Raw genomic sequence first — 25778 nt, 5'->3', positions numbered from 1 at the left:
GAAGAGAGATAAAATATTTATTTCGTGTTTCAAGAAGTGCATAATATTCTTTATTTCCTTTGAAATTTCATTCTGCATCAGTGGAAAGATTTCACAGAGATTCGAATTGCGCGAAGTATAAACAAAAATATACACATTTTACTATGTCCTATTTCACTCACATATCTCTGCTCTCACAATAGGAATCGATTTGCCATAAATGACAGGGATCGTTGCGAATCGGGCGAATAGCGATAACGCTAGGAAAACGGCTATGGAGAAATTCGTATACGTATGCGTATCGAGGATAACGCGGATTAGGATACGTAAGTAGATCAAGCGAGGAATATCTTTAGAGGATACAGTCCAGTTCCCGGGATGTCGCGCTATCCCTTGGTCCTCGTCCAGCTACGATGGTGCTCGAACTATTTTCTGAATACGTAACTCTTATCCGCGGAGAGGCAAGCGGCCAAATATTCATGCGACCTCATATCGTGAAATGCAAACGGATGATTCGTCTCTTGCGATACGTAAACTGGATTATGCGCCACTGAGCCGGGATAGAATTCTAGAGAGAGAGGTGTAACGGGTAAAGTAGAAAAGCGCGAAGGAAACCTACGGACCGTCTAGCGCAGACTCGAAGAATATAAAATCAAAAGGAAAGAGTTAAGATTCTAAAACATTGAATGTCTTCGCAACTTTGTTGTCCCCGCAGAGCAGTTATGCTTTCGAGAACATCTCGTTTCAAAGTGAATTTAAAATAGGCGATTCTTCGTGCGTTTTGTATGATTTCATTATTTTCTCATGATGATATATGTATATAAATTTGTACACATGTTGTAAAAGAAATAGCATTAGTAAATTTTGCACAAAGAAAAGGAAAATATGTTATTTAAAAAAAAAAAATTGGAAATTATAACAAAAAGATTTTAATTGCTTACATATTAATATATATTTTAAGAAATACATAAAATTCTTTCTTAGAGCTCAAGAGCTATTTATTGATTTCACTAAATTCTATGATTACAATGAAGCAATAACAGTTATAATTTACATAAAGAGACTTCAATAAAATAATTTTCTAAAACTGAGCTACAATTCATTAAATAAATTGATTCTGTAATATTTATCGTACTGATAACTTGGCAAAAGCTTGTTCAAAAAAGACAATTTTCCATACATTTGCCAAACGAACACTTGCATTTTCGTGCCAAATTTCTATTAAAAATGCGACTTTGAAACGGAAAATTAATTTACGATGCAGAAAATTTGTGCACAGTAATATCCGAAACATTGGCACGCTATGATTTCTCGTATTAACGGTTAAAATAATAATTTATTATTTTCAAGTATTAAAAAACCAACGAAAGATATATCTTTGCTTTCTTGTACCCTAACTACATATTTCATTTTAACGCTTGTTAAATCACTTTAATCTGTTTTCCGAAAATATCCATCGTGTTTTTAACGATGTTATTTATTTCTGTCCTTAAATCCTTACTTAATTTCTTAGGGTCCGCAAAGATTGACAAAACTTTCGTGTCAAGATTTAATCGTAATTTAAACGATAAACCAGCCAAACGTAATGAAAGGGTGGGAAAAGTGTTGTCCTAAAAAAGGACGCCTCCATCTACGTGCTTGGAGTTGTTTACTCATCCCCATGATGTGTTTGCGCATTCTCAATAGAACATCGTTGTTTTGCCAATAAAACGTACAATCGTATACTCCCAAAAAATTCTATCGTTCACAAACAAAATTCTCTGTTGATAAAGGATACATTTAAAAAGAAAGCTCTAGATTTTTTGCACTATTAAAAATTTTTTTCAATTAAATTTTTTAATAATTCTCTAATAATATAACGTAATTAAAGTACAAACACGATTACAATTAAATTGACTTTATATAAGATATAAAAAAAACAATAATTCTTTTATTATACACATATTTTAATGATTACATGTATTAATTAAAACTTTATTTAAGTTGATTTTCCACGCTCAACTTGTGGTTGAATACACGCGCAGTTATGTATACGTCGCGACGAAAAAGTTTTCCTCTCATTTCTCCGGTTGATATGTCCGGTTTTTTTGTTCGCGAAAAGTTACGAACGATAGCATCCGCTTAGTATTATGCTGGTACGAAGTTTTCCGACTACCGGCACGTAGTTGACTCGCTGAACAATATTTTCGTGCTCGGACAAGCCGATAAAAAGTACAGGGATACTTCTCGTAATTAACTACTATGGGATGCTGCAAAAAAAAACAAGATAAAAGAAAACCACGATCAACGATAGATAGTTGTATTGTACGTTCGCGCCCCTCTATGTCAAAAAGAAAAAAAAGAAAGCAGGTCAAATGGCTATTTTTTTTTTATTTTAAAAGATAACGCGCGCGATGCGCGAAGAAGGTAGAAATACTCGCTTTAGATAGAGAAACTTGGCCGGAACGGATTAATTTTCTATGCCATTTTCCTGTCGGAAGCTGTTTCGTTATCGATCCCGTTGCCAACAGTTCAACTCGTAGAAGTCGCGTTAGTATTATATTGCACGAGGTCATGGTTGTGCAACAAATTGCGACAGGAGATACCTGGATACTCGAGCAAGATCGAATACGAATCGGCTCGGTTCTAATTTCGAAAACAATGTTTGTGATCTTCAGATTATCCGCGGGATAACAGGGTTAACTCTGATCTCTCTCGTAATGACGAGTTATCTCTTCCGTTGAATGGCCGGTGTGTTATCTATCGCGAACGACAGATGCGAAAAGCACGTGCGCTAAAATTTATATTAAAATTCATGGGACACGCGTGTTCCTCGTCGCGATTACATCACCGCATTGAATGTACATATTACGCCCGTTATACTTCGCCGGCGAAAATTGCGGATGCTGTACCACGCGACCCTCGGGGATTTTACGTGTTTCGTAGCCAACGATCAATCGCCTAACTTTTCTCTCTCCCTCCCTCCCATTTCCCGTTTCTATAAACACAGAAGCCGACATGGGTTACGAAATATTAATTCCAGAGAATCTAACCACGGCGCAGCATATGATTAAATCCGCCTTGGTAAAAAGGATATTCGCGCACGCGGAGTTTCCTAGTCATTCTATGTTTTTCGTAGGTACATAAAACGTGGAATTTAAAGGGTGTTCAAATGGATTCAGTACATTTTGCGAATGAGGCAAAAATTATATAAACATTATATTTAATGATTATACCTATGAATAAAACATGTACAAAATATTGTTTGTGTAATATTTTTTTAAAGAAATGACATTAAAATAATCAAATGATAATATTCAAATTTTTTTAATTACGTTCAAAATAATTATTTAAAACTTTAATGACATATAATATAGGAATATTTATTAAATAAAATATTTATTTTAAATTTATATATTCTCGTTTAAAGAGAATATAATTCATGCAAAATAAAACTATAACGGATTAGATTAACTCGAATATAGCGAATAGTACGGCATATCAGTAATGAACGAGGTCATCTCGAATCTGCCGAGGAAGTTAAGTAAGCATTAAAAAAGAAATAAATATATCGATAATTCGATAAGCCATTCAATGTTCTTGCCTATTATTTCCTTTTTTTTTAAATATCCAGCGATTCTTATGAAATTTCAATCCGTTTCAGTAATAACTAGAGTAAACGGTCAGACGTGACGTCATTCGTTTGAAGCGTTACTAAGTCGGAAGGAATGAAATTGTCGGAGATATCGTCATAGAATGAAGCGAAGCATTGTCTTCCAAGTGACCAATAATTTCTCATTTAAATTATCGTGAACGTTAATATGGAATTTTTTGATCCGAAAACTAATATCATAATATTCTAAATGTTTTGTATTTTCGATTTGTAATGACAGTTTCTCTCTTGCAAACCATGCTATTCGCCTCGATCAATTTTATCTTAACGGAGAGAAGGTTTATCCGTTCATGAGAATTTCCTTTGTTTTATTCGCGATTTACGATGCAATCAAGTTTTTGTACGGTCGCTGCAAAATTTCAGCGAAACTCTACAATCGCATTTTCCTTACGAATAAAGCGATTACGAATAAAGAAAAAGCGATCAAAATAAAGAAGAAATTAAATTTACGAATGGCTTATCTTAAAGTATCGAATACCGATGCGCGCGAGATATATATAAAAAAATTAATTTATAAATTATTTAAAAGGAATTTAAAAAAAAATATTTAATTCTAATTAAGGATTAAATTATATCGGCATTCTCGACGCCCTAGTATTATTCCTGCAGCTGGCATAGTGAGTTAATTGACGCAGTATTTGATTCGACTAATTATTCGTCTGTACGCCCCAATGTCTTTCCTTGCCTCTGTCTCTCTTCCTAGCCTACTAATTACGTACAAATATTCTGCTGCGTCAGCGCTCCTTTCGCATAAGCTTATACCTTCGTACACATGTACAGTGCTTGTGCGTGGAAAGGAAATCGCACAAGGAAAGCAAACATCATCTGTACACTTTGTAGTTACGACGCGGATGCTTGCTGATACTGATTGTGTGCCGTTGTTTATCATGCCATTACTACGATTGCCTTGAACCTATCTCATGATGTAGAGTTTATATATTTTCTATTATTGTTATCTTGTTAGCGACGTTTTCCTATTGTAAATTTTTAATTCAATATTATTATCGCATTTTTCTCCGGAATAATAAATGAAATATTTAAAAAAATATATTACCGTATTAGTGAATTTAAAGAAGGAAAATCATAGAATGTTTTTATCGTAGAGGCACAATCACGTAACGTATTTCATTTCATGGTTTTAATCTTCCGGAACATCTCATTATGTCTGCAGGAACGCAGCGGGAGGCGCGAACATTAGAGCGCGGCGTAATGTATATACGACGTATAATTAATTAATTGCATCTAAAACTTACCGATGGTGGTGAGCACTGTCAGAGAATAGAGGAACGCCTTTGCAAAATTCCATTCGTATTCCACACGGCGCTCCGTTACGGTCTCGCTGGTGGAACTCCCGGTATAAGTCCCGGCATTCTGGCTCGCCATCATGTCCTCCGTGATCCTTTTCACCAGTTGGTCCTGAAACCGCGCGATCTCCTGATCAGCCAGCCTCGTCCAGTTCTCACGGTAGAGAATGTTCAGATGCTCCGTGATCAGCCATATGTTCTCTACAGTCTTCGTTCGGGCCTCGTGATTAAGCTTCAACACACGGAGAGTTATTAATTAGATGACATTTCGAAATATTGTCGGGTACTCTTGTCTTTAATACTATAGAAAGTTAGTCTGTAATATTAAGATTGCAATTGACATATGTCACATGTATGCGCTCATTAATTAACGTACATTAAATGGTCATGAATGTAACAAGACATATTTCGCAGCTTATATCCTGTGTAATGATTGAGCGAACGAAATTGCGATTATTTTATCCGCAATCTTATTGGATCGTAACAATGTAAATAAATCTAATCTCCCACAGAGAGGAAGTCAATAAAATACAATAGAGAATTGTCTTTCCAACAACGATTAAAATCGCTACGATCAAATTGTTTATCGAGGAAATGCGAATATTCATTCGTTTGTCAATGGCCGATTGCTATCGAGACAATCACTCGTTGTTGCTATTATTGGCTGGAAGTAACAGACAGTATCCTTTGTGCCGATGTCTTAGGAGAATACGCTTCTTCTTTAAAGTGTAAGGATAGCGGAAAGAAAGCGCGATCGATAAAACTTCGTTGAAACGAGCGCTCGCGCCAGAACGCACCGATAATTCGATTGACTTCGGGTTCACTGAGGTCACCTCAGGTAGAAAAGCGGAATGAAACCGGAGACGTGACGATAAATCGAGAGCCGATGCCTCCGGAACTGTTTGCTGCTCCTCGAGGGAAAGAGAAGTAAAAAGTTCGCGGCTTACGTCCTTCAACAGCGGCAACAACAACAATCGTGACTCTCTTATAGCGTATCGAGACATACACACAAGTCTTGTTTATTCTCTTTTTTTTTATTTCTACTCTCCGATCGTATTTGTGTACATGTACGTACACTATATAGTTATTAAAAACTATTCTATATCTTTTCAAAAACTCTCTCGAGAACAATTGTCTAGTTATGTATTTTCTCTCATCATATGTTTTTAAAGAAATTTAAAGATAGATGTGTTCTAATATTTTCCTGTTTATATTAAAAGTGCAACGATATTTATTCATGAGAAAAATAATGAATAAACATTGTCGAGAAATTTAAATATACAAAGTTATAAATCATCACTTTTCTTACTTGTTTCAACAAAGCGCTGGTGTTCCTCCTGGTATGTTGATTTCCGACTATCGTCGTGGCGAGAGTCCTCTGCTGCAGACCAACGTCAGCCCCGCCCTCGATAGCCAGGAAGATGAAGCTGCCCAGGAGGGTATAGGCCACCAGAAGGGCGCATATCCCGAGATTTATGATAAAACCCTTCAGGAAAGAGTGTTGGCTAGCCTTGTCCGGCACACCACCGAAGCACAGACATCTTACTTGACGAGACTGTTGGGTCTTCAAGCGTTCCGACGTCGATCTCTTTAGAGACGAGGTATTGCCGTTGTTTGCCGGCTTGAAGCCCTCGTAAGCTCTGTAATGCCTGTCCTTCTCCATCCTCTTCTCCTTTTTCTATCTATCGGGAAGTCACCGGGACCTGCCGCCGTCAGCTTCGTCGCCGGATACGTCGACGTATGCACGCATTTGCCGTCTGTCTCTTATTTCGCGGTAGAGTTAACAGTTTTTAGAGAGAACGAGAAATATTTCTAACGATCCCTTCGGCGACAATCTCGCATGCACTACGCGACTCGCGTGACATGCCAGGAGTTTTACACTTTGTTGTCGAGTGTTTTCCGATTCGCGATCGCTGAACTTTGTCCACTATACTCGTTCACTACGTTCACCCATCGAAATACCTCGGATTAGCATGCTCGACGTGCGACAGCGTAGGAAAAAAATAAAATTTTGCGATAAGGTTTTTTTTCGTACGCGCGTCCTCGAATCCCGTAGACTCAATCGCCACGGATGCATGACTGCAGTTTGACGCCAGTTATAATCTAGAGGGGGACGGATTCCGCATTTCTTCTCGCGTCAATCAAATTTGTCGGCTTCATTCGACGGATGTCACTTTGATTTTCGTCACTGTCGATTTCTTATTACGACGCACAATCGAAATCGCTCGACTGGATAATATCCTGGAAGGATCTTCCGCCAGCAGAGGGACGCTCGATCATACGTGGCGTGCACACTTCCGTCATTTTTTCGTGGCGCGATCGTTCTGGCTGGAATGTGGATTGAAATTCTATAGGGAAAATCGATGCTCGAAATATGTCCTGCGATATTAGTTACCTCTCAAAATTCTTTTCTTGCCGACAGTGATGGCTAACGTTATAAAAATATTCCCTCGCAAAAGAGAACAAATTAATATTTTCAAGACCGATTCTCACACATAATTTTGTGTGTAATAATGCCTTTCCTTAAATTTATGGGATAATATTTTCTTAAATTCGTTTATGCGAAAAGTAAACCCTTTTCACTGCCAAGCATGACAAGAATAATAATTCATTGTTCGTGGCATTTATTTCTGTACGCGACATCAACTTGCGTAGTATTAACGGCTCGAGTTATGTGACTTAATTTAAGTTCGTAAACGAATCGCGATACGAGCGTTACTTCGTGTACCGACTATAATGTATTACCGCGCGACGCGTAGAAAACGGATGAAAAATAACGCTTTCGAGAAAGACCGTGACTGCTATAATCTTCTTTCTTTCTCTCTCCTTCGGTCCGCGCTCTCTATATTTCTCACTTTCATCGGGGAAACAGAAACTTAAAAAACAGCGCGGAAAGAATTTTCGAAAGAGTCTTTCTATGAGTCACTTAAACTTTCTCCCTACCATCTGAAGGTGAAGCCACCCAGTTTTCCGCTTTCCCATCTTTTCTTCGGCTCCAGACGCAAAAAAAGAGAAAAAACGAATGGTAACGGGAAAAGGGGTGGAGTACGCAGACGATAGAAACTTCAAAGCCTCATTTCAACAAACTGGATTTCCGTAATAAGTAAGCTCGATGCACGTCCGTGATGGTAGCGCTGAATGTTTCAGAGTTCTTTCCTTATTTTATCCCCTCGTCTTCCGTGAATTTCTTATGTTGTTTTAATGCACCATTGAGTGGTCGCGATGATCTTTATAAAGACTCAGATTTTCCGCACGTTCCGCGAATAAGTCAAACCAGTAATTTACTCGCGTGTATCATGAGTGTGAGAGCCTGCGTTTGCTGCATGTAAATAAATCGCGCGTTGTCTTCCGGGTCTTTCTTGAACGTCGTTTCTTCCGTGCTTCGCTGGGTTCTGAAAGGAGAAAAAGAGATTCGATTACTTACACTAGTTCCCTCGAAACAACGTTGAGAGATTAAGAGAGACTTGGTCATTAACCCCGCTCTTCTCAACAACGATCCTCGATAACTATTTATCGCTTGTCGCGGAAACAATTCAAACAGTTATCCGACTGCCACGATACGGAAGACACTCGTGCCTTCGCGATATCGTCGGAGAATTCAATGCACTCAGACGAATTTTATTTCCAGCCCGGAATTTGTGAGAATCCGGACATCGACGATGCTCGTCCGTGCACCGACTGCTTCGACGTCCTAAGAAAGACGGTTGAATTCCAGAAGGACTTTCGACGTAGAATTATTTGAGGGCCCTGGGGGAAATCGCAGGAAACTTCCGTGCTACGTGTTTTCCTGTGTACTTGCACTCGGTCACCTGAAGCTTTCCATCGGGGACAATAATCGACGGTCATGGTAGACTCTACCATTATGGGAAGTACAGAAAAAGAAAGAAAAACGCTAGTCGGGACGAGCGATAGACGGATGCGAGGGATAGAAGTCTGCGGATTGAGAAAACGACGATGGATCCTGCGCGAAAAATATTGCTTTCTTCGTACATTCGACATCCATAAATGCATAGCAAGATCAAGTGATCCGCGACACTATCTTCTTTATTCTTTGGCGTGATTTAAGACTCGGGTTTGAAGGAGGTTTACGAATGGATTTGAAACTTTCATGAAAAATTATTTGCATAATATACGATCTATCGATGAATGATTTATCCGATAAAATGTAACGCGATATTGTTAACATTGAGATGCATAAAATAAGCTTGCGTCTCACAAGTATATTCCACATTTATACGTTGCTACAAACAGCGTCTTCTCCGTAATTAGATAGAATCTCCTAATTATATATTCTAGAATTAATTTTAGCGTAAGAACTGTAACAATGGTGTCAATAGTCATAGCGAGCTCAGTAATAGCGAGAGGAAGTTGAATCCGTTGCTTGCTTGCATAATAGCGAAACATCTCCCAGAATTCACTCTCTACTGGTCATTCACATTCATAGCTGTCTAAATATGCGCAACGTACACGGTCTTGCATAGCGAAACTATTTCCTGACAATCGCATTCGCGGGAACACGCTTGAGGTAAGCACGTCGGATACTAACTCGACGCTAATTTATCGTTGGTTTAATCGATTGTTGCGCTCGATCGGCTCTCCCGTTCATTGCAGGGAAGAAACGATCACGCCAAACTGCCAAGTCAAGCTGATCGTAAATCGGGTTTGATCTCTCCTCCTTTCATCTCGATTCGCAGCCTTCTTTTTGTTTACAACTTTCCTTCACGGACTTATGTTTGTGACGTAGCATCTGGCTCACGCATTTTTGCAAAATAATTAATATTCCATCATTATATTATTTACTTTTTGCATTGTTAATAATCTGCATATCTTCTTTAAACTTTCATAAAGACCGTTCGAGAAGCCATTGTAAGACCGCGTGATCGCTAGCGTGTAATAAACGCTCTTCGCTTCTGAACTAAGGATGATAAAGGCATGCCTTGAGACAATTAACCTCGATTTTTTTATATAGTTAATCCATATCGCGAGAGATGTTGAAATAGAATATTTTATAAAATATATATACATAATATATACAGTTTAAATTGTCTGCTCTTTAGTGCTCGCAAAATCTAATGATAAATAATACAATGAACGCAACTAAATGCAATGGAAATATATTCAATGTACGCGTTTCAATGCATTCAATGTATTCATTGCATTTTCCGCGCTTCGATTTTGCTTTGTATAGCATTATTTCTTTATCGAAAAAAATTCGTCAAATTTAAAATTGCACATCTCATGTTAAAATAAAACGTTATTACAGAGATTGTATCACATATATATTAACTGGCTAAAGCATGCATTAGTATTTATAACTAATTCGCAGCGAGAATCAAAGGATAACAGGCAAAAGTCGATCAGGTCGATTACATCACCGACGATCAGGTAGAGAGCTTTATGGGGATGTTCTCGCGGTGTGAAAAGCATGGATGGACCGATGAGAGAGACACAGAGAGGGGGAAGGGAGCACGACAGAACGAAAAGTATGCAGGGACGAACGAAATGTAAAGGGAAGAGGGGTAAGGGGGAGGCGAAATGCAATTTTTCCGTTCGGCGCTTTTTCCAGCGACAGGGGAACCACCTGTGCTCGTCTCAGCGACTTTTAAATTCGTACCATTGTCGGCTCTATTTGCTGAAAAATGTTTATTCAATTTCGTTTACCGTCACTGCAAGATATTTACCCGGTCGCTTTTGCTCGAACAGTTCTCGCACCACCGCGGACGATGGGAATTGGATGACGCGGGGATACGACGAGGGCAGGAGGTATGAAAAGCTGGGTGAGCAAGTACACGATATGTACGAAACCGCATTTTTACGGTTTTAGATTAAAGCTGCGTGCGATGTGGATATTAAAAGATTTTAGCTCGTGAAAAAATTTACATATTTTTCGGGTCGGCGACATTAACCACATTTGCTTTAATATTTTTCAAATAATATTCAAAATTTATTGCACGATAAAAATTTGTACGGACAAATTGCTGAAATTATACAAAATGTACCGAAATCACGTAAAACATTTGAGAGCTTTCCCCGAGCGACATACGACTGCATTTGGCGCGGATATAAATCTATAGAATAAATCGGCGATCTTAATCATTGCGACGAAAATAGAGTCGTACGTGTGGGCTGAATTACGATGAGTCGAAAATGAAGTTACGAGTATTCTCTCTCTCGATTCCACGTCGACTTTGTCCGGTTTTGTGTGTATCAGCGAACGAAATCGCTGTCGGCGGTAGAAATTTATGGCAGAATCGAAACCCTCGAAAATTTCATTAAGCCGTCCGTACAGCGATATTGAAAATCGACGGTGAACCGATCGAAAATGGAAGTTACTATCGCGATACAATGTGTTTGACGGACTGCTTAAGCTATTCACAGAAAGTTTGTGGCTTATATTTATCTGCTCCGTTAATCTGGAAGTCACACACTACGAGAAATCAAACTCGAATGTATTATACCTTAATTAAATGTCAATTTATTACTCTAATTTTGAATTTATTAATCATTTTTATATCATATTTCCACTTTTGAGAAACATTTATAACAAACTAAAAACAAATACAAATGTACTAGAATCATTGATTATTAATTGCTTAAAGATAAAATATAAATAGATTTCAGAAATGTTAAATTTTTATAGTTGGATCAATATATGGAATATATAATATATATATATATTATAACCATATAATAGAACAATCAAAAATAAAAAGTTAATAATATCAGCTTGGTATGAGCTCGTTTTCCAGACAAGTTGTTATTGAAATATTCTAGTTCCGAAGTTATTCTTATGAAATAAGCTTAAAAAATAATCAAAATCTTATCTTACGAATATTAAATTAGCATCTTTAATTTTTCCATTGATAATCAACTTACATAAAATATTTGAGATGATTTAGATTGGTTTGTATCGATGGCCAACAGAGCGTAATAAGAAATCTTCTTACTAACTTTTCTTAGCCTCCCATGTGAATTTCAGTCTTACGCGCTTCTAACTTTTTCTTTTCTTGAGAACTGTTTGGGTTAGCCATGCGGTCTTATCTGCACAAAATTGAGCACACCGAGTACAGCGGGGCAACCGCAAGAAAACGCGGGAAGAAACTACTAAGGAACAAATAACGACGATACATTCTCGCACAGCTGGTCGGGACAAACTTCACCGTCGCCGTGCGTGTCTAAACACCTACGCCGCGACTACTTACGTGCGTCGGTGTATTTAACGTCGCCGTGAAACGAGATAACCGCGGCATTTCAGGGTCCCAGGACGAAATTCTCCTCCTCTAGAGTGTATATGTGTATGCGCGAATTCTACGTCGAGACGAGTTCTTTTGCAATTCCGTTTGTTCGGGGTCGCGACAGTCTAGCGCAGTGATTCCCAAACTTTTTTCAATTTGAACCCCTTTTTAGAATATTTCATCAACGCATTCATAAAGATACTTAGAAATAAGATAACAAATTATTATTAAAATAAAGATACAAATTGTACAAAAATGTCAAATAGGCACGTAAATATTAATTAAGAGGGTCATATATTCCTATACAAGTTTATGTTAATGTTTGTACTTTCTCTTCAGGAAGCAGACAGATATCTGATCATTTTTTGTTTTAAAAATTGATCTTTGATTGTTTGGAATATGCAAAACATAATTATCAAAATATTTAAATTTATCGCTCTCCTTTATCCTCCTTGACTTTTCCAACATCTCCAAGAGTGATAGCGAACACTTTGGGAATCACTGGTCTAGCGAAATACGTGCGTCTCAATTTTCCAGGTTTTCCTGTCGGACAGCTAGCCCTCTCGATTGCGGAAATTTGCCGCGTCTTCAACAAAGTTTCTCGTTTAGACAGGTCGAGTTCGAGACGGGAATAAGCAACTTGTCGATAATTTCGACGCACTCGCGATTGCGATCTGACTCCCGCATGGATCCCATGCCATCGTGTTACGTCAACATTTCCGACCACATCGCATGACCGAGCTCTTTGAGGCACCTCTACCTTTGCCACCGACTAACGGGAGATTGGACAAGTTTTCGTCGATTTCATGTACGACGGTTACATCTGACGGTTTTTATAATCATATTTATTTACGAAGGAAAATACGAAATGCACGTCGATCTTGTACGAATTTTCTCTTAAATTTGTTCTTGAAACTATCGAGACCAACATATCACCAATAAAGAACTGTTGAACGTATTTACAGTCGCGACTCTAGGAATTTGTACAATTTTTGATACTCAACATCAATTTATAATTGATGTTTGCTTCGTCGATGTTATGAATAACAAATTGCTTGTACTAAAACGAGCAATACCGATCTATCCATCGCAGAAGAGCGTTAATATAAAGTACACGATCTTGCGCGTCCCACGTTATTAACTTATCGCAAAGTTCAGAAAGCGGGTGTTCAACCCTCATTCCGGGACTATAGCGTCGACGTAAGCGACGTAACGTCGAAGCGCAACGAAGTTCCTCCAATAAAGCTTTAAACGCGTCTCTCGCCGAGCCATAAATTAACTTCAGCAATAACAGTTCGTCGCGAAAGCCCGCGTTATTATCGAATGAACTTTTCGGCTTAACCGTGGCCTCCGATGCGATTATTTCCTGTCCGCACACCCGACCGCAAATCCATTTCAGTTCGGCATTAATTCCTGGTGTAAACGTAACGTCGGATTATATATATAACACATATACACACACACGCAAGCTGCAAACTTGCTGTTGATGTGCCGTTTTCGCGATACACACACGGGGCGTTGCCCCGACGATAGCTGGTGTAATTGCCATGACCCAAAGCCATCCATGAAAAGTCGGCGATACGAACGTGGGTTTATTAGGCGACCGTACTCAATTATCGTGGATACAACAATAATTTGCGCGGACCGTAGCCGAATCACGCCGCGTGGAATTGATTGAACGAATTCGTGCCGGGTACCTCGGCACAATTCGATCGATTCGCCAAAGGGCGCCGCCGAGGGTAACGTTGGTTGATATTATTTTAGGGCCGATGTCGAGTAACGTATGGGTTTGAATGCGTATATGCGTTTTCACGTGTATTTGTATTCCTTCATTAACGGAAATAAGCCGAAATTATGCGTGTCGACGTAAATAGAGCGCGACGATTGCCACCGTTCCACCCCCGTTTCCCCTCCCCGTTCCCTATGTGCGATCGCCGGTAATGGAATTAATTTAATGTAACGCGAAAGTAACGGACGTATTAAGCGACATCGATTAAACCGATAGCAGACGAGAGATTGCATGTTAGCGCGCGCCGCTGCGTGCTTTAGCATTTCGATGTAGATTTTATCCGCATTATCCGCGCGAATGATTATAACATGACTGATACGATGCCATAAATTCATAAATAATCGCGAATAACACCCTTGCAGGTGTTGATTGTATCAATTCATCTGAATATGTATCGTCAAATTAATAGCGTTAAAATGAATAATAATTGCACTAGCAAATTAATATGTTATCTTTAAGTTGCGGCAAAAATTAAAAGAAGAGATGCAACAGTTTATTAGTTATTTGGAACATGTCAAACTATTGTAGAGTCAAAAAAAACTTGAAAGAAAATCAAACCAATTTTCCTTTATGAAAACTTTGCTTGAAAGGACCGATAGCTCAAACTGAATGATGGCACATCACGATGAAAGCAATAATCAAGTTAGAAAGTGTACGTCCTGTTACACACAACTCCAAGCTATTTCGCTCCAATCCCTGTCTCGCTATATCATAATTTACGGTACCCAGTCTCGCCGACTTTACGCGCAACGGACATTTCATGACATAACTTGAATTCAATGGATGTATAAAATTATTACGATGACGAAGGAGATATTAATGTTACTTCTATTAATCATATCTTGCATGCATTTGTCTTTCAAAGAGTTGACGTGTAAAATCGCATATTTACAAACATTTGTAAACAAAAAATATTTGCCGTAATTGATATTGTATTAATAAGCAAATTATTTGTGCGAATGATTATAAACACTGGTGTTTTAATTATAAAAATTAATATGCGTGCATACCGATAGATTATAAAAAATTATATTAAAAATTCATGAAATAATATTACAGTTGATAAAATTGAAATGTTTTTGCTAAAGATTATTCATTATTATTTTGCCTCGAAAAGATTTGAAACAAAAAAAAACGGATTATTATAACAAGCAAGCTTCTTCATGAAAAAACATGCATTACAAGAAAATATTAATTTAGTTAGATGGGTTTTAACGCGCGTGGGAGAGCAGTGCGCAAACATTCCGACAAAAACAACATAGAAAGAATGGTTTATGCTTATGCACGCGAACAATATTAAGGGAAATGAAAATTAGCATAATTTATTCATTTACACGAAAAATTTTTTAAGCAATACGAAAAATTAGCATTGAAATTTTTTGACCTTTTCAACTTGCAACATTGGCTATTCTAATTTCCTAGTAGAAAATTTGTTTTGCGAGAATTTTACGTCTTTTTTCGAGCATTTCGATAAAAAAGATTTATCAAATTATACACATACATAATCACAATAAAAAGATATTAAAATATAATATTTATTCAGAGATATAAATTCTGTAAAGTGTATTATTAATAAAACGATGGATAAGATTTGATCAGTTATTAGTCGAGTATAGTCGAACGTTAATTTAACAATTTTAAAAAATCGGTAATATATTCGTGATTGTAAAGAAACGTGTAAAAATACGCGCCAACCAACACTCGCATCGCGGAAAAATATATTTCCATAAATTCTCGAACTCAAACTCTAAAATCTCCTTCTTCTCCTTGCTTCCTCCTTCGTCTCCCCCTTTCCCCCTGACATTCCGCTATTCGTACTACGGTATACCACGCTGATCGTTTTCTGCATTTTACATCGAATGCATTCGCAGTCAACAGTGGAAACGGTGGGAATCGATCTTGCGCGTACGCCATGGGACGACAGTCGAATACTTCGGAATAAAAAGAAATTCACTTCCACAGTTCGCTAAACCGAGCCCACCGATTCATCGGAAGTTCCGCATACCTCTCGTGTCTCCTCCTTCGTCATTGGACTTAAGAAATCCCTATGGATTTTATTGAATATTTCACATTTAATGCAAAACAAGAACAGAAATGCAAACGTATGAAGCAAACCCAGATGAGTACGACGGAATATGAAAACATGTTGCGCAAGGATAAGAAAGGCATTTCGTTCCAAGCATGCAGATGCGTATTTAGAAAACTAGGATACTTCGACTTGCTCGCTTTCGAATTTTTAAAGCGAATAATTTTCCATGTAAATTTATGTGCACACAAAATTTCTTCAACTATCTAAATCAATTTCCTACGAAAACATTTGAAATAAACAGAGAATTAAATTGGGAATAATTACTGTCAATTCTTTTTCTCTCTGTCTTCAGAAAAAAAATAGTAAAAAATCTATAACAAAAAATAATTTCATTCGAGCACCAAACTATAAATCTCATTTAATAACGTGATACCATTTAAAATTAGCGCATTTTCGAATAAATAAAATATCTTGCCTCTCGAGTTTACTTATAGAAGTAGTAGCCACTGAAAGTGATGAATCTCTGTATATCCTTTTTTTCTCTTTACCACACATTTTTTTTCGATTTTCTTGTAGTCCATGTCGGCGAAATAAAAGTTTCCGAGCGAGGGAAACCGTTCATGTGCCGTGGATAGCGCTTTTCGCGCTTCGAGCTAACGGAAAGAGTACCGATAAAGTTTCGAGGTATTCCGAAATTTTCTTCACTATCGACACGAATGGCGACAGCGAGGCAGCTTGGAAGGAGAAGTCCCCTTTGAACTTAAAAAGTATCGAACCTTTTCAAAGACGAATGACGAGGAACTCAATATACAAAAGTACAACTTTTTATTGCATTCCTTTTGCTATCTTCTCTTTTAATCTTGCGATCCAAGTTTTCATCGCAAGAGGTGTCCATACATATATTTACATGAGCGAAATTTTTAAATAAACAAACAATCATATGTGCTATCGTAAACTTAATAAATCGCGCGAAATTCTATTTGCGCGGCTTCAAGAGACAGATACGTATATCCTGCACAAAAGAATGTAATACTTGAAATATATCCGTAAATTTATCGAAAAGCTGGAAAAGGAGATATCTTTTATAAAGAGGAGGAATATTATAAGAGAATAGAAGAAAAATTCTCTCTCTTACCACTATTTTTACGTGGAAAGAACGCGGAGAGTAAACCGGAATTCCCCTTTATGCGCGCAGACGAATATTAAGAGCTCTTCGTAAACGCGAGAGTGCTTAGCAGAAACTGGCCGGTAGCTGTTGCTGCACGCGTGGCGCAACAGCAAATTCGATGACCGGTGGACAGTCGCATGCAAATTGTCGCGGCACGAAATGACAAATTAACGGCAACGGGGCCATTCATACGGACACTGATTAATTGCCATTTACTTGCAAATTTCCAGGGTGTGCGCGCGTTTACACGTCGTGCGGCCAACTCACGGCCCTCGGCGACGTTCAATGCCAAAATACAACCGTGCCACAACCGGTACGTTCCGTGCGCTTTACTGTTTATGTTTTCGTTGCGAATAATGTCGCGAATTGTTATATTGCGACAGTGTTATATCTCGATGACATGTATTCATTAAATGATATTACATGACGTAGTATTTCGGAAAAATTCAACGAAGAGGAAAGCGCTATTAAAATTCGCGATCTCCGTTTAAACAAAGTTACAGGAGACTATATGAGAATTTTCGAGTATATATCGACGCTTTTAAGATCCGCATTCGAGAGAGAGTTCCGCGTACGCTTATTAGATACAGTACACAATAAAGCACTATCGACGCCGCGCACCTCGCCGCCCCTCTATCCCATTTTGCGTTTACGTTGCCATCTACAGGCATCGCGTTTACGACATGACGAAGTAGAAAGTACCTGCTTGTCGGAGAGGAACCGCCTAAGCATCAACTCTGACGAGGCGCACCGCACCCCGGACGGAACTACTTGCGCGCTCGCGCGTCCATGTAAGTGTAAGTCTATTAGATGGTTCGACGATCCAGGAACACGATCCAACGGGCGTACGGAAGTTGAATGAAAGTTCCTTGACACCGGCGAAAGTTTCGCCGTGACAAAACCGGGTCTGTGCGCGAGTCTCAGTGCATTCATATAGCTGCGCCGGCAGCCAGCGTCGAGCTTGTTTGCCCAAGTGGTAATAAAATATCGCGCAAGCCCGAGGGAAAATCGGAGTCGCGGTACCGTTAAAAATTATTGCTTCGCCGCGCTGCACCGATCGACTTCATAGCAGATTTAATCTCGTCCGACCGTTGTTATGTTCCGCCTACGCGGGGACGGGCGTATCTATCGAAAAGCGTTGCGCATCGCGAGACATGAATAAAGACGCGACTCCCGGTAGGATCGGATTCGAGTTTATTTGAATCGCGCGCGCGTGTTTTGATTACTTTTCCCCGATACAAATTGCTCCTGTAACCAATATATAATATCGAATGTTATTGCTGGATGTATTAGTATTTTAGTCAGAGTTTATTGTGAAAATGTATCGCATCTGTAAAATAATTTTGGGACGCGAGAAATATGTTGAAGATTATTCTTAATAATATCTCTGTTACGCATGATTTCCAGATGACCTTTTTTATCACGCCTATTAACAGCGAAAAGATGGGTAAAAGGTCAAACTCTTGGAACAAATTGCTAAAATATATTCCCTATCAAAATCTTATAACGCTGATTTCTTCTTAAATTCTAAAAATTTTTCTTTGATACGAAGGAAGATAACGAACTTCTATGCAAGATAAAGGATAGCAACGTTTCTTCTTTTGATATCCTTTTCTCCTTATTAGCATTCTTAATACAAACTTTTTCACTGACTTTGCTCGTTTGGTTTCTTCTTGTCATTTTTCTTTTTCTCTCTCTTTAATAACTTGTCTCATCTACGAACCAATTAAAAAGACGATGCGCCAGCTCTTTGGATTTGCAGGTTTCATTCCGTTCATGAAAGTAAACGAAAAATGACGATAAGAGTTAAGTCCTCTCTAGCATTTTATTGAATAAAATGGAAGAACGAAAGAGGAAAGATATCGAGACTCTTCAGATTATCGTGTAAATAATCCTTTCGCTGTGTTTAGTAAATTATTATCATTACGGTAGTAAATAAACAAAGATAAAGAGCGTCTTCGTTTAATAAATTCGTAGAATAAATCCATGTAAGTTTTTAGATTCGTACAACAGTGTGAGAAATTTTTATCTTATTTATTTAAAAAAAATTGAATGTAATTTTTAATCATGTCGAGATAATAAATTCTAACATGATAAGCTACGATTATTCTTGCTGGGAAAATGATGTCGACGTTATTCGTGGACGAAAAACGTGGCTTTCAATCGGGTCGATTTTTCAGCTTAATCGTATCTCTCTCTCCCGCATATAAACGCGCTTCTCAGGTCTCGAACACGACGGACGATTCGGTGAAATCCCATTCTCGGGCCGAATGCCTCGATTAAACGAGAGGTAATCAAATAAACGGGATTTGAACGTCGTCGTCGATCCTCCTGCGTACAGCGGGGGCGATCAATGACGAAAAACTATTCCCGATCTGTTTGAACTGCAAAGAATCCGCACAAATGTCTGTGCGTTTGTTGGAGATTCGTGTGAAGTGACGAGCATTAACTAAAATTATCGTCAGCGTGGAATTATCATTTTCCTAATATATCCCGAAAAATATATCTGAAGCTTAAGGAAAATCTGCAATTAGATATTAATTAAGGAAAGATGGTTATCCGCGTATTCCGCTTTGTGGTATCACACAACGAAATGGTGAATAACACGATAATTTGATTATCCGGTTATCCGACGAACAATAGGGTAACTGCGGATAGTTGCTGCTGTTACTAGCACAAAGGATCAAATAATAGAAGGCAAGTGCATGCTATGGATTCTAGAAACGCATAACTCGTTCTGAGGATTCGTAATGGCGAATACCAATTTCCACTCAAAGGAATTAATTTGTGAGCGGCATAATTCGCTCGAATTCTCAAATTTCTATTCTCGATTAATAATTATGAAATAATACTTTATCTTTATTTTTATCTTAAAACAAAAAGATTTCGCGATACAACTTGTATGTAGAAAATTTATTATACTTTCATACTCTCGATTTTTCGAACAGATCGCATCGTATTGCACAATGAAGAAGAACCAACGTATATCATGAAAAAAGATAGAGAAGGTTAATTAGATTTGGCAGCTGTCGCGCTCAAACGTAATACGATAAAGTATTTATTGCTACGGTGACAGCCGCCGTTCGGCTCTGGTGATCCCTTAGTGCGCTTAAATTTTTGTTGGAACGTAAAACTTGAATACCACAGAGCCATTAATTTACGAAGCTTGATAATGGAAAATAATCGTGGATAATAACAATTAAGTAACACATATACACATACGTATAACACATTCTAAATTTTTAATTTATTTAAAAAAATAGTTTTATGGACGTATCATCGTATGCTCATAAAACGCAAAATTTTTTTACTATTATTTCAACATATTTTTAAAAAAAAATTCAGCATTTATAAAATCAAAGATTTATCATGAATATTAAATTTCTGCACAAATTAAAACGTCCGTTTATTCAGTTTACAGTCCCTCTCTTTCTCTCTTTTCCTCTCTTTCTCTATAATCTTATTTTTTATCTTTTTATCTATTATTTATATATTCTTAAAATAAAAGTAAGAATTTTTCTCACATCTGCAAATTAAAATAAGTCGAAAATCTAATAAAATATTATGTAATTTAACCAAAAAATTTCTCTCATATTCATGTGTATGAATATATCTTCATGACCGGGAATAAAAAAGAAATTGATTCGAAGAATGAATATTTGAAAAGAAAAATGTCCTCTTCAAAAGTAGAGATATAATTATTTATCTGTCTCTTAGATTTTTTCACGATGAGAAATTCCATCAACCAATAACTAATACTACCAACTCGTCCTTGTCTATGTTTGGTCATTGTGTCTCTGAATTCTGTATTGCATTAATAACATAGCAGTCCTCGCGAAGAATTATGTAGGATAAGGAAAGCCATTCGACTATTAATGCGGAATCATCCAGAAAATCAAGAAACGTTCGATGAATTAATTTCATAAATGACGAAGGATTCTTATCGAATAACATTCGCAATTACAGCTCGTTAAGTAAAGCGATACGATCTACAAGCGCATTTACGTCAAGAACATTTACTTAAAACTTTCACGATATTTCTGTTGCAATTTTCTATTAATTTAATATCCTCGAGTTACGTTATCAGATTTTTATTTCTGTAATAATTGCTGAGTTATTCATTTCTGTTTTAATATATATGATATGAGAAATTAAATTTGTTAAAGTTATGTAATATAAGTGTTAATTTGCAAAAGCAATACTTAAATAATTGAGAAATTCAATTATGCGTACATTATTAAATTATAATGTGATTATGTTAATGATTTAATTGCTACTAGTATAACACAGCTCGTAATTAATATCACATTAATATACGACATTTGCGTAATATCAAACGTAATATCAAAATATGAGATTAATACAACTCGAACTTAATACAACATAAATCAATGATAGTGTCGTAGCAATTAACCAAATAAATGCTGTTACTAAATATATTGATAAATGCGTATGTATCAAAACGCATATGTATTAAATATCTTGAATTAAAAATGTAAACTACTAAATGTATGCATTAATTTGTATTCTGATTCAGCCGGATGAAATATATTCAAGTGGGAGAATTTTGTTCCTAACTTTGTAATTACTTCTTAAACCGTTTCAATCGTGGCACTTTGTGTCCTTCCTTAAGTAGCACGTCTTGGTAGCTTTACTCGAGATTATATTTTATTTCCGGTACGTGACTTCTCTTACGCATAGTACTACGCTTTCACGTACCAAGATTTCATGTATATTCTGGGATAACGAGTATATGCTGCCTTTTCTATTACATAAAAATTTTTTTTTTAAAAGTTAAAGAAAAAAATATTACATTTTTGTACGGGATATAATATTCAAAGAAAATATCAAACAAATTCATTTATGTCAAAATCTCTGATATAAAATGCTTTGAATTATAACATATACACCTATGTATATTGAGTGTTTCAATAAATATAAATTTAATCAAAACGTATAAAACGCGTAGAATAGATAAATGAAAATTTATCAGAAATATACAGGGTGACCCATTTTAACTTAGGCAGCCAAATAACTCGAAAAATAAGCAAGATAGAGAAAAATGTTTTAGACAAAAGTTGTATGGTTTCGAGGGGGCCATAAGATGGTATCATTGGTTTGACCTTGAAGAGTCATTTGAAGGTCACGTGAAGGTCACTTCAATTTTTTTAAATGGAACATCCTATATATTTTTGTACATTCTTGTAGCTCATCTCGAGAGCTTTCCAAAACACTATAATTAAGTACATTTTCGTTAAGTACTTTTTGAGTTATGAGGCTTGAAATAATTTCTTAATTTTACATAAACCGTAAAATATCTTGTAAAATATTCATTTTTCGATTACCTTACCTTAATAGTTTTATGTACAAAATAATGAGAGGAATCAATTGGTGTAAAGAAAACACATAGTTGTTTCGAAGAAAAAATATGTAATTTGCAATTAACAATTCCATATTTTTTCTTAAAAACAACTATGTGTTTTCTTTACACCAATTGATTCCTCTCATTATTTTGTACATAAAAGTATTAAGGTAAGATAATCGAAAAATGAATATTTTACAAGATATTTTACGGTTTATGTAAAATTAAGAAATTATTTCAAGCATCATAACTCAAAAAGTACTTAACGGAAAGGTACTTAATTATAGTGTTTTGGAAAGCTCTCGAAATAAGCTACAAGAATGTACAAAAATATATAGGGTATTCCATTTAAAAAAATTGAAGTGACCTTCACGTGACCTTCAAATGACTCTTCAAGGTCAAACCAATGATACCATCTTATGGCCCCCTCGAAACCATACAACTTTTGTCTAAAACATTTTTCTCTATCTTGCTTATTTTTCGAGTTATTTGGCTGCCTAAGTTAAAATGGGTCACCCTGTATATGCTGTGATAAAATTTGCGCTACATTTTAATAGAATTTCCTGTTATATCGCAACTCTATATTCCACGCATATAACATTGCTCCGGAAAAGAAATATAAATATAATATCAGTTTCGCAAATATTTTAAAAAAACATATACAATATGCACAAATATTAGAATTACATATGCTTTGTAGAAAAATAATGCGGTGTACTCTCATTCTTTATTATACTATAGCGCATTATAACTATTATTATATAATAAATTTACTCTTTATCACAGCATACGCAGAATGATGTATTAATGTTGTAAAAAAGACGAATTTTGCTCGATTTTTATGCAACAGAGGTTTTTTGATCATTAAAATAAAAATTCTGATCTTGATGGATTAAGAATTATTAATAAGAGGACGTAATAGTTATAGTTACAAAATCTTGATTAGAATGTTAGTACAAGAGAGAAATGTTTTAGATATCTATGATTTGTCACATTAGTCTGGAGATTATTTTTTCTTCATCTTTTATTGTAATTTAAAAAAAAAGTGAAAGAGAAGAAAAAATAAATTATTAATAATATGTATTTTCTTTTATATAGTAATATTATGTGATGAATTCTATAATATTTACGCTAATGAGAAATTACGCGAGCTTTAGTGAAAAGGTATATCGCGAGTAGAATTCGCACTGAAAAAAACGTTAATAGGAAAGGCCATATCCTCTTGATCCTCAGGATCAACGGTTTCCATCCTTTAACGCCAGACTCTACTTTCGTGAGCCCTAATCCTGACTGTAAGCTTGATGATGCAAAGAGTTGAAAGACAATACAGAAATAGAGAGAGAAAAATACAACGAGCTAACGGATGCGAATAAAGGCAGAGAAAAGAACGACAGATTTAATAAAATAAAAAAATTACATCAAAGATCATATAACAAAGACGCAATTTTAAAAATTATGATTGCCATGGAAAAGGAAAAAAGTGAAAGAAAAGAAAAAATGAATTATTAATATGATGTGTATATATTAATAATAGATTAATATGTAACTTGAATGATTGAATAGACACACACACACACACACACACACACAATATCTAACTGCATGATAAAATTCAAGAAATATGCTTAAGTTAAATATTCACATTGCAGATATTACCATTTATATTGATCGTTCTCAAAGACTTTACTACCACAAACATCGTTGTCTTTTATAACTCGTAGCATAGATATCCGTTTGCTTTCATGCTGGTACTCGATACTGCGCGATTTTGAAAGAAAATAGAAATGCAAGATGACGAGAAAAAGGGCATATTGTCAAACATCCAAGGTATGCACGATATAGCTTTTTGAAGTCATTGGTTCGACATGAGTACTGAACACTACATATATTTTTCCCATAAGTTTCAATTTATCGAAAAAAATCAACAAGATTGGTTTTGAATAATTAATCATTACGTCAAAATTTTCAGTTTTCTTAATAGAATATTAACACAAAATACCGGCATCATCTAACATCTCACATTATGGTCTACACTAATGAGCCCTAATTTCAGCGAATAATAATGCATGAACGATAAGAAAACATGAACAAGGATGAGAAGAGAGATGGATGAGGAACGAGAAGGTAGAAAGAGAGAGCCCAAACGATTGTAACCATGACTAGCCCGCACAAAGGAGTGTAATATAATGTTAGCTGGAATACATGGCGTGTAATAAGAATGGCATGACTGCACCCGTTACTTCTAATATCGTATCCCACGGTGCTTTCTTTTTTATTATTTTTCCATTTTTCTCTTTACTTTTATATTCTCTGGATATATTTCTACTAAAAGACAAAAGTGATCAGATTTGAGTAAAAACAATTTAGAATTCAAAGAGAAGGAGTATTCAATCAATTTACGAAGGATTTATAAAGTCAATAATGAAATAATGGAGAGATGGAGAAAGAGAAAGAGAGAGAGAGAGAATCAAAATTCGTCGATTCCCGACGATTTCATCGATCACTTCGGGCATCTCATACCTTCTTTAATATGCTAAATCCTTAATTGTGCTTAGTCAAAGTGTCAGATCGATAGGGAGAATGGAGGAAAAGAAAAAAGATTTAGATTGCGCTACCAGCTGATTCTCTCTTTGAAAAATTTAAGCGATAACAAGCCGGGCATCGTTGACATTTTAACCGGATTTCAATTTTAAATTTCTTTCGCTCCGGGTTCCTCCGGTACGTTTCCGCTGGTCGAATCAATCCACGTAATATCTGCTTTAATCTATCTCGCGCATATTCCTCTTCGTGTAACTTGCGGACATCGGAGTTGCTCTAAATTTTATTTTCTCGTTTCAACGTGTTTTGTTAAAATTCTGATTAAACCATATCCGGTCTGTCAATAGGATTTTACTATTTAATTTTCTTTCTTGTATAAAGCAATACCTTCGAGTCGAATATTTTATCGAAGCTGTAATCGATGAAGCGGCAAACCCAGCAAGCGAGAATTTCGCAAAATGGTAAATATAATCCTTATCACATCAGGTCGCCTGAATTTTAATTAAGAATTTTAATTTTAATGTAATTATATCTCTCCAATCTCTTTAATTTTAATGTAACTATGTTAAATTAAAAACATTGTACGTGTGTTATGAATTAATAAGAATATTGTGCTCGTTAAAGTAAGTGCTCTGTGTAACAAAAAATAGAATCTTTGCTAAGTAGAATTTTTGCTAAGCTGTGCGTGCAATTTTAACTATCTCAGTTTAATTTTTATGATT

At 36.4% G+C, this 25778-nt stretch overlaps 1 protein-coding gene across 7 annotated transcripts in view; it reads right to left on the bottom strand.

Moving 5' to 3' along the window:
- Positions 1–25778, bottom strand: part of LOC145960603 (TWiK family of potassium channels protein 7) — a 261015-nt gene that overhangs the window by 42021 nt on the left and 193216 nt on the right. For 6 of the 7 annotated variants that reach the window (XM_083080198.1, XM_083080193.1, XM_083080192.1 and 3 more), the window contains 2 exons: positions 6245–8327; positions 4885–5167 (listed from right to left, as the gene is read on the bottom strand). In XM_083080198.1, coding sequence (XP_082936324.1) covers positions 4885–5167; positions 6245–6598 — 637 coding nt within the window. In that variant the 5' untranslated portion in view covers positions 6599–8327. The remainder of the gene's footprint in view (positions 1–4884; positions 5168–6244; positions 8328–25778) is intronic. The other variant, XM_083080195.1, reaches the window with a different exon arrangement.

The sequence above is a fragment of the Camponotus vicinus genome, unplaced genomic scaffold (genome assembly GCF_025532165.1).
Source record: "Camponotus vicinus isolate PSW18456_S1 unplaced genomic scaffold, iyCamVici1.0 SCAF_10, whole genome shotgun sequence".
Lineage (NCBI taxonomy): Eukaryota > Metazoa > Arthropoda > Insecta > Hymenoptera > Formicidae > Camponotus > Camponotus vicinus.
The sequence above is the reverse complement of the archived record's forward strand: the minus strand, read 5'-3'. Positions and strand labels throughout refer to the sequence as shown.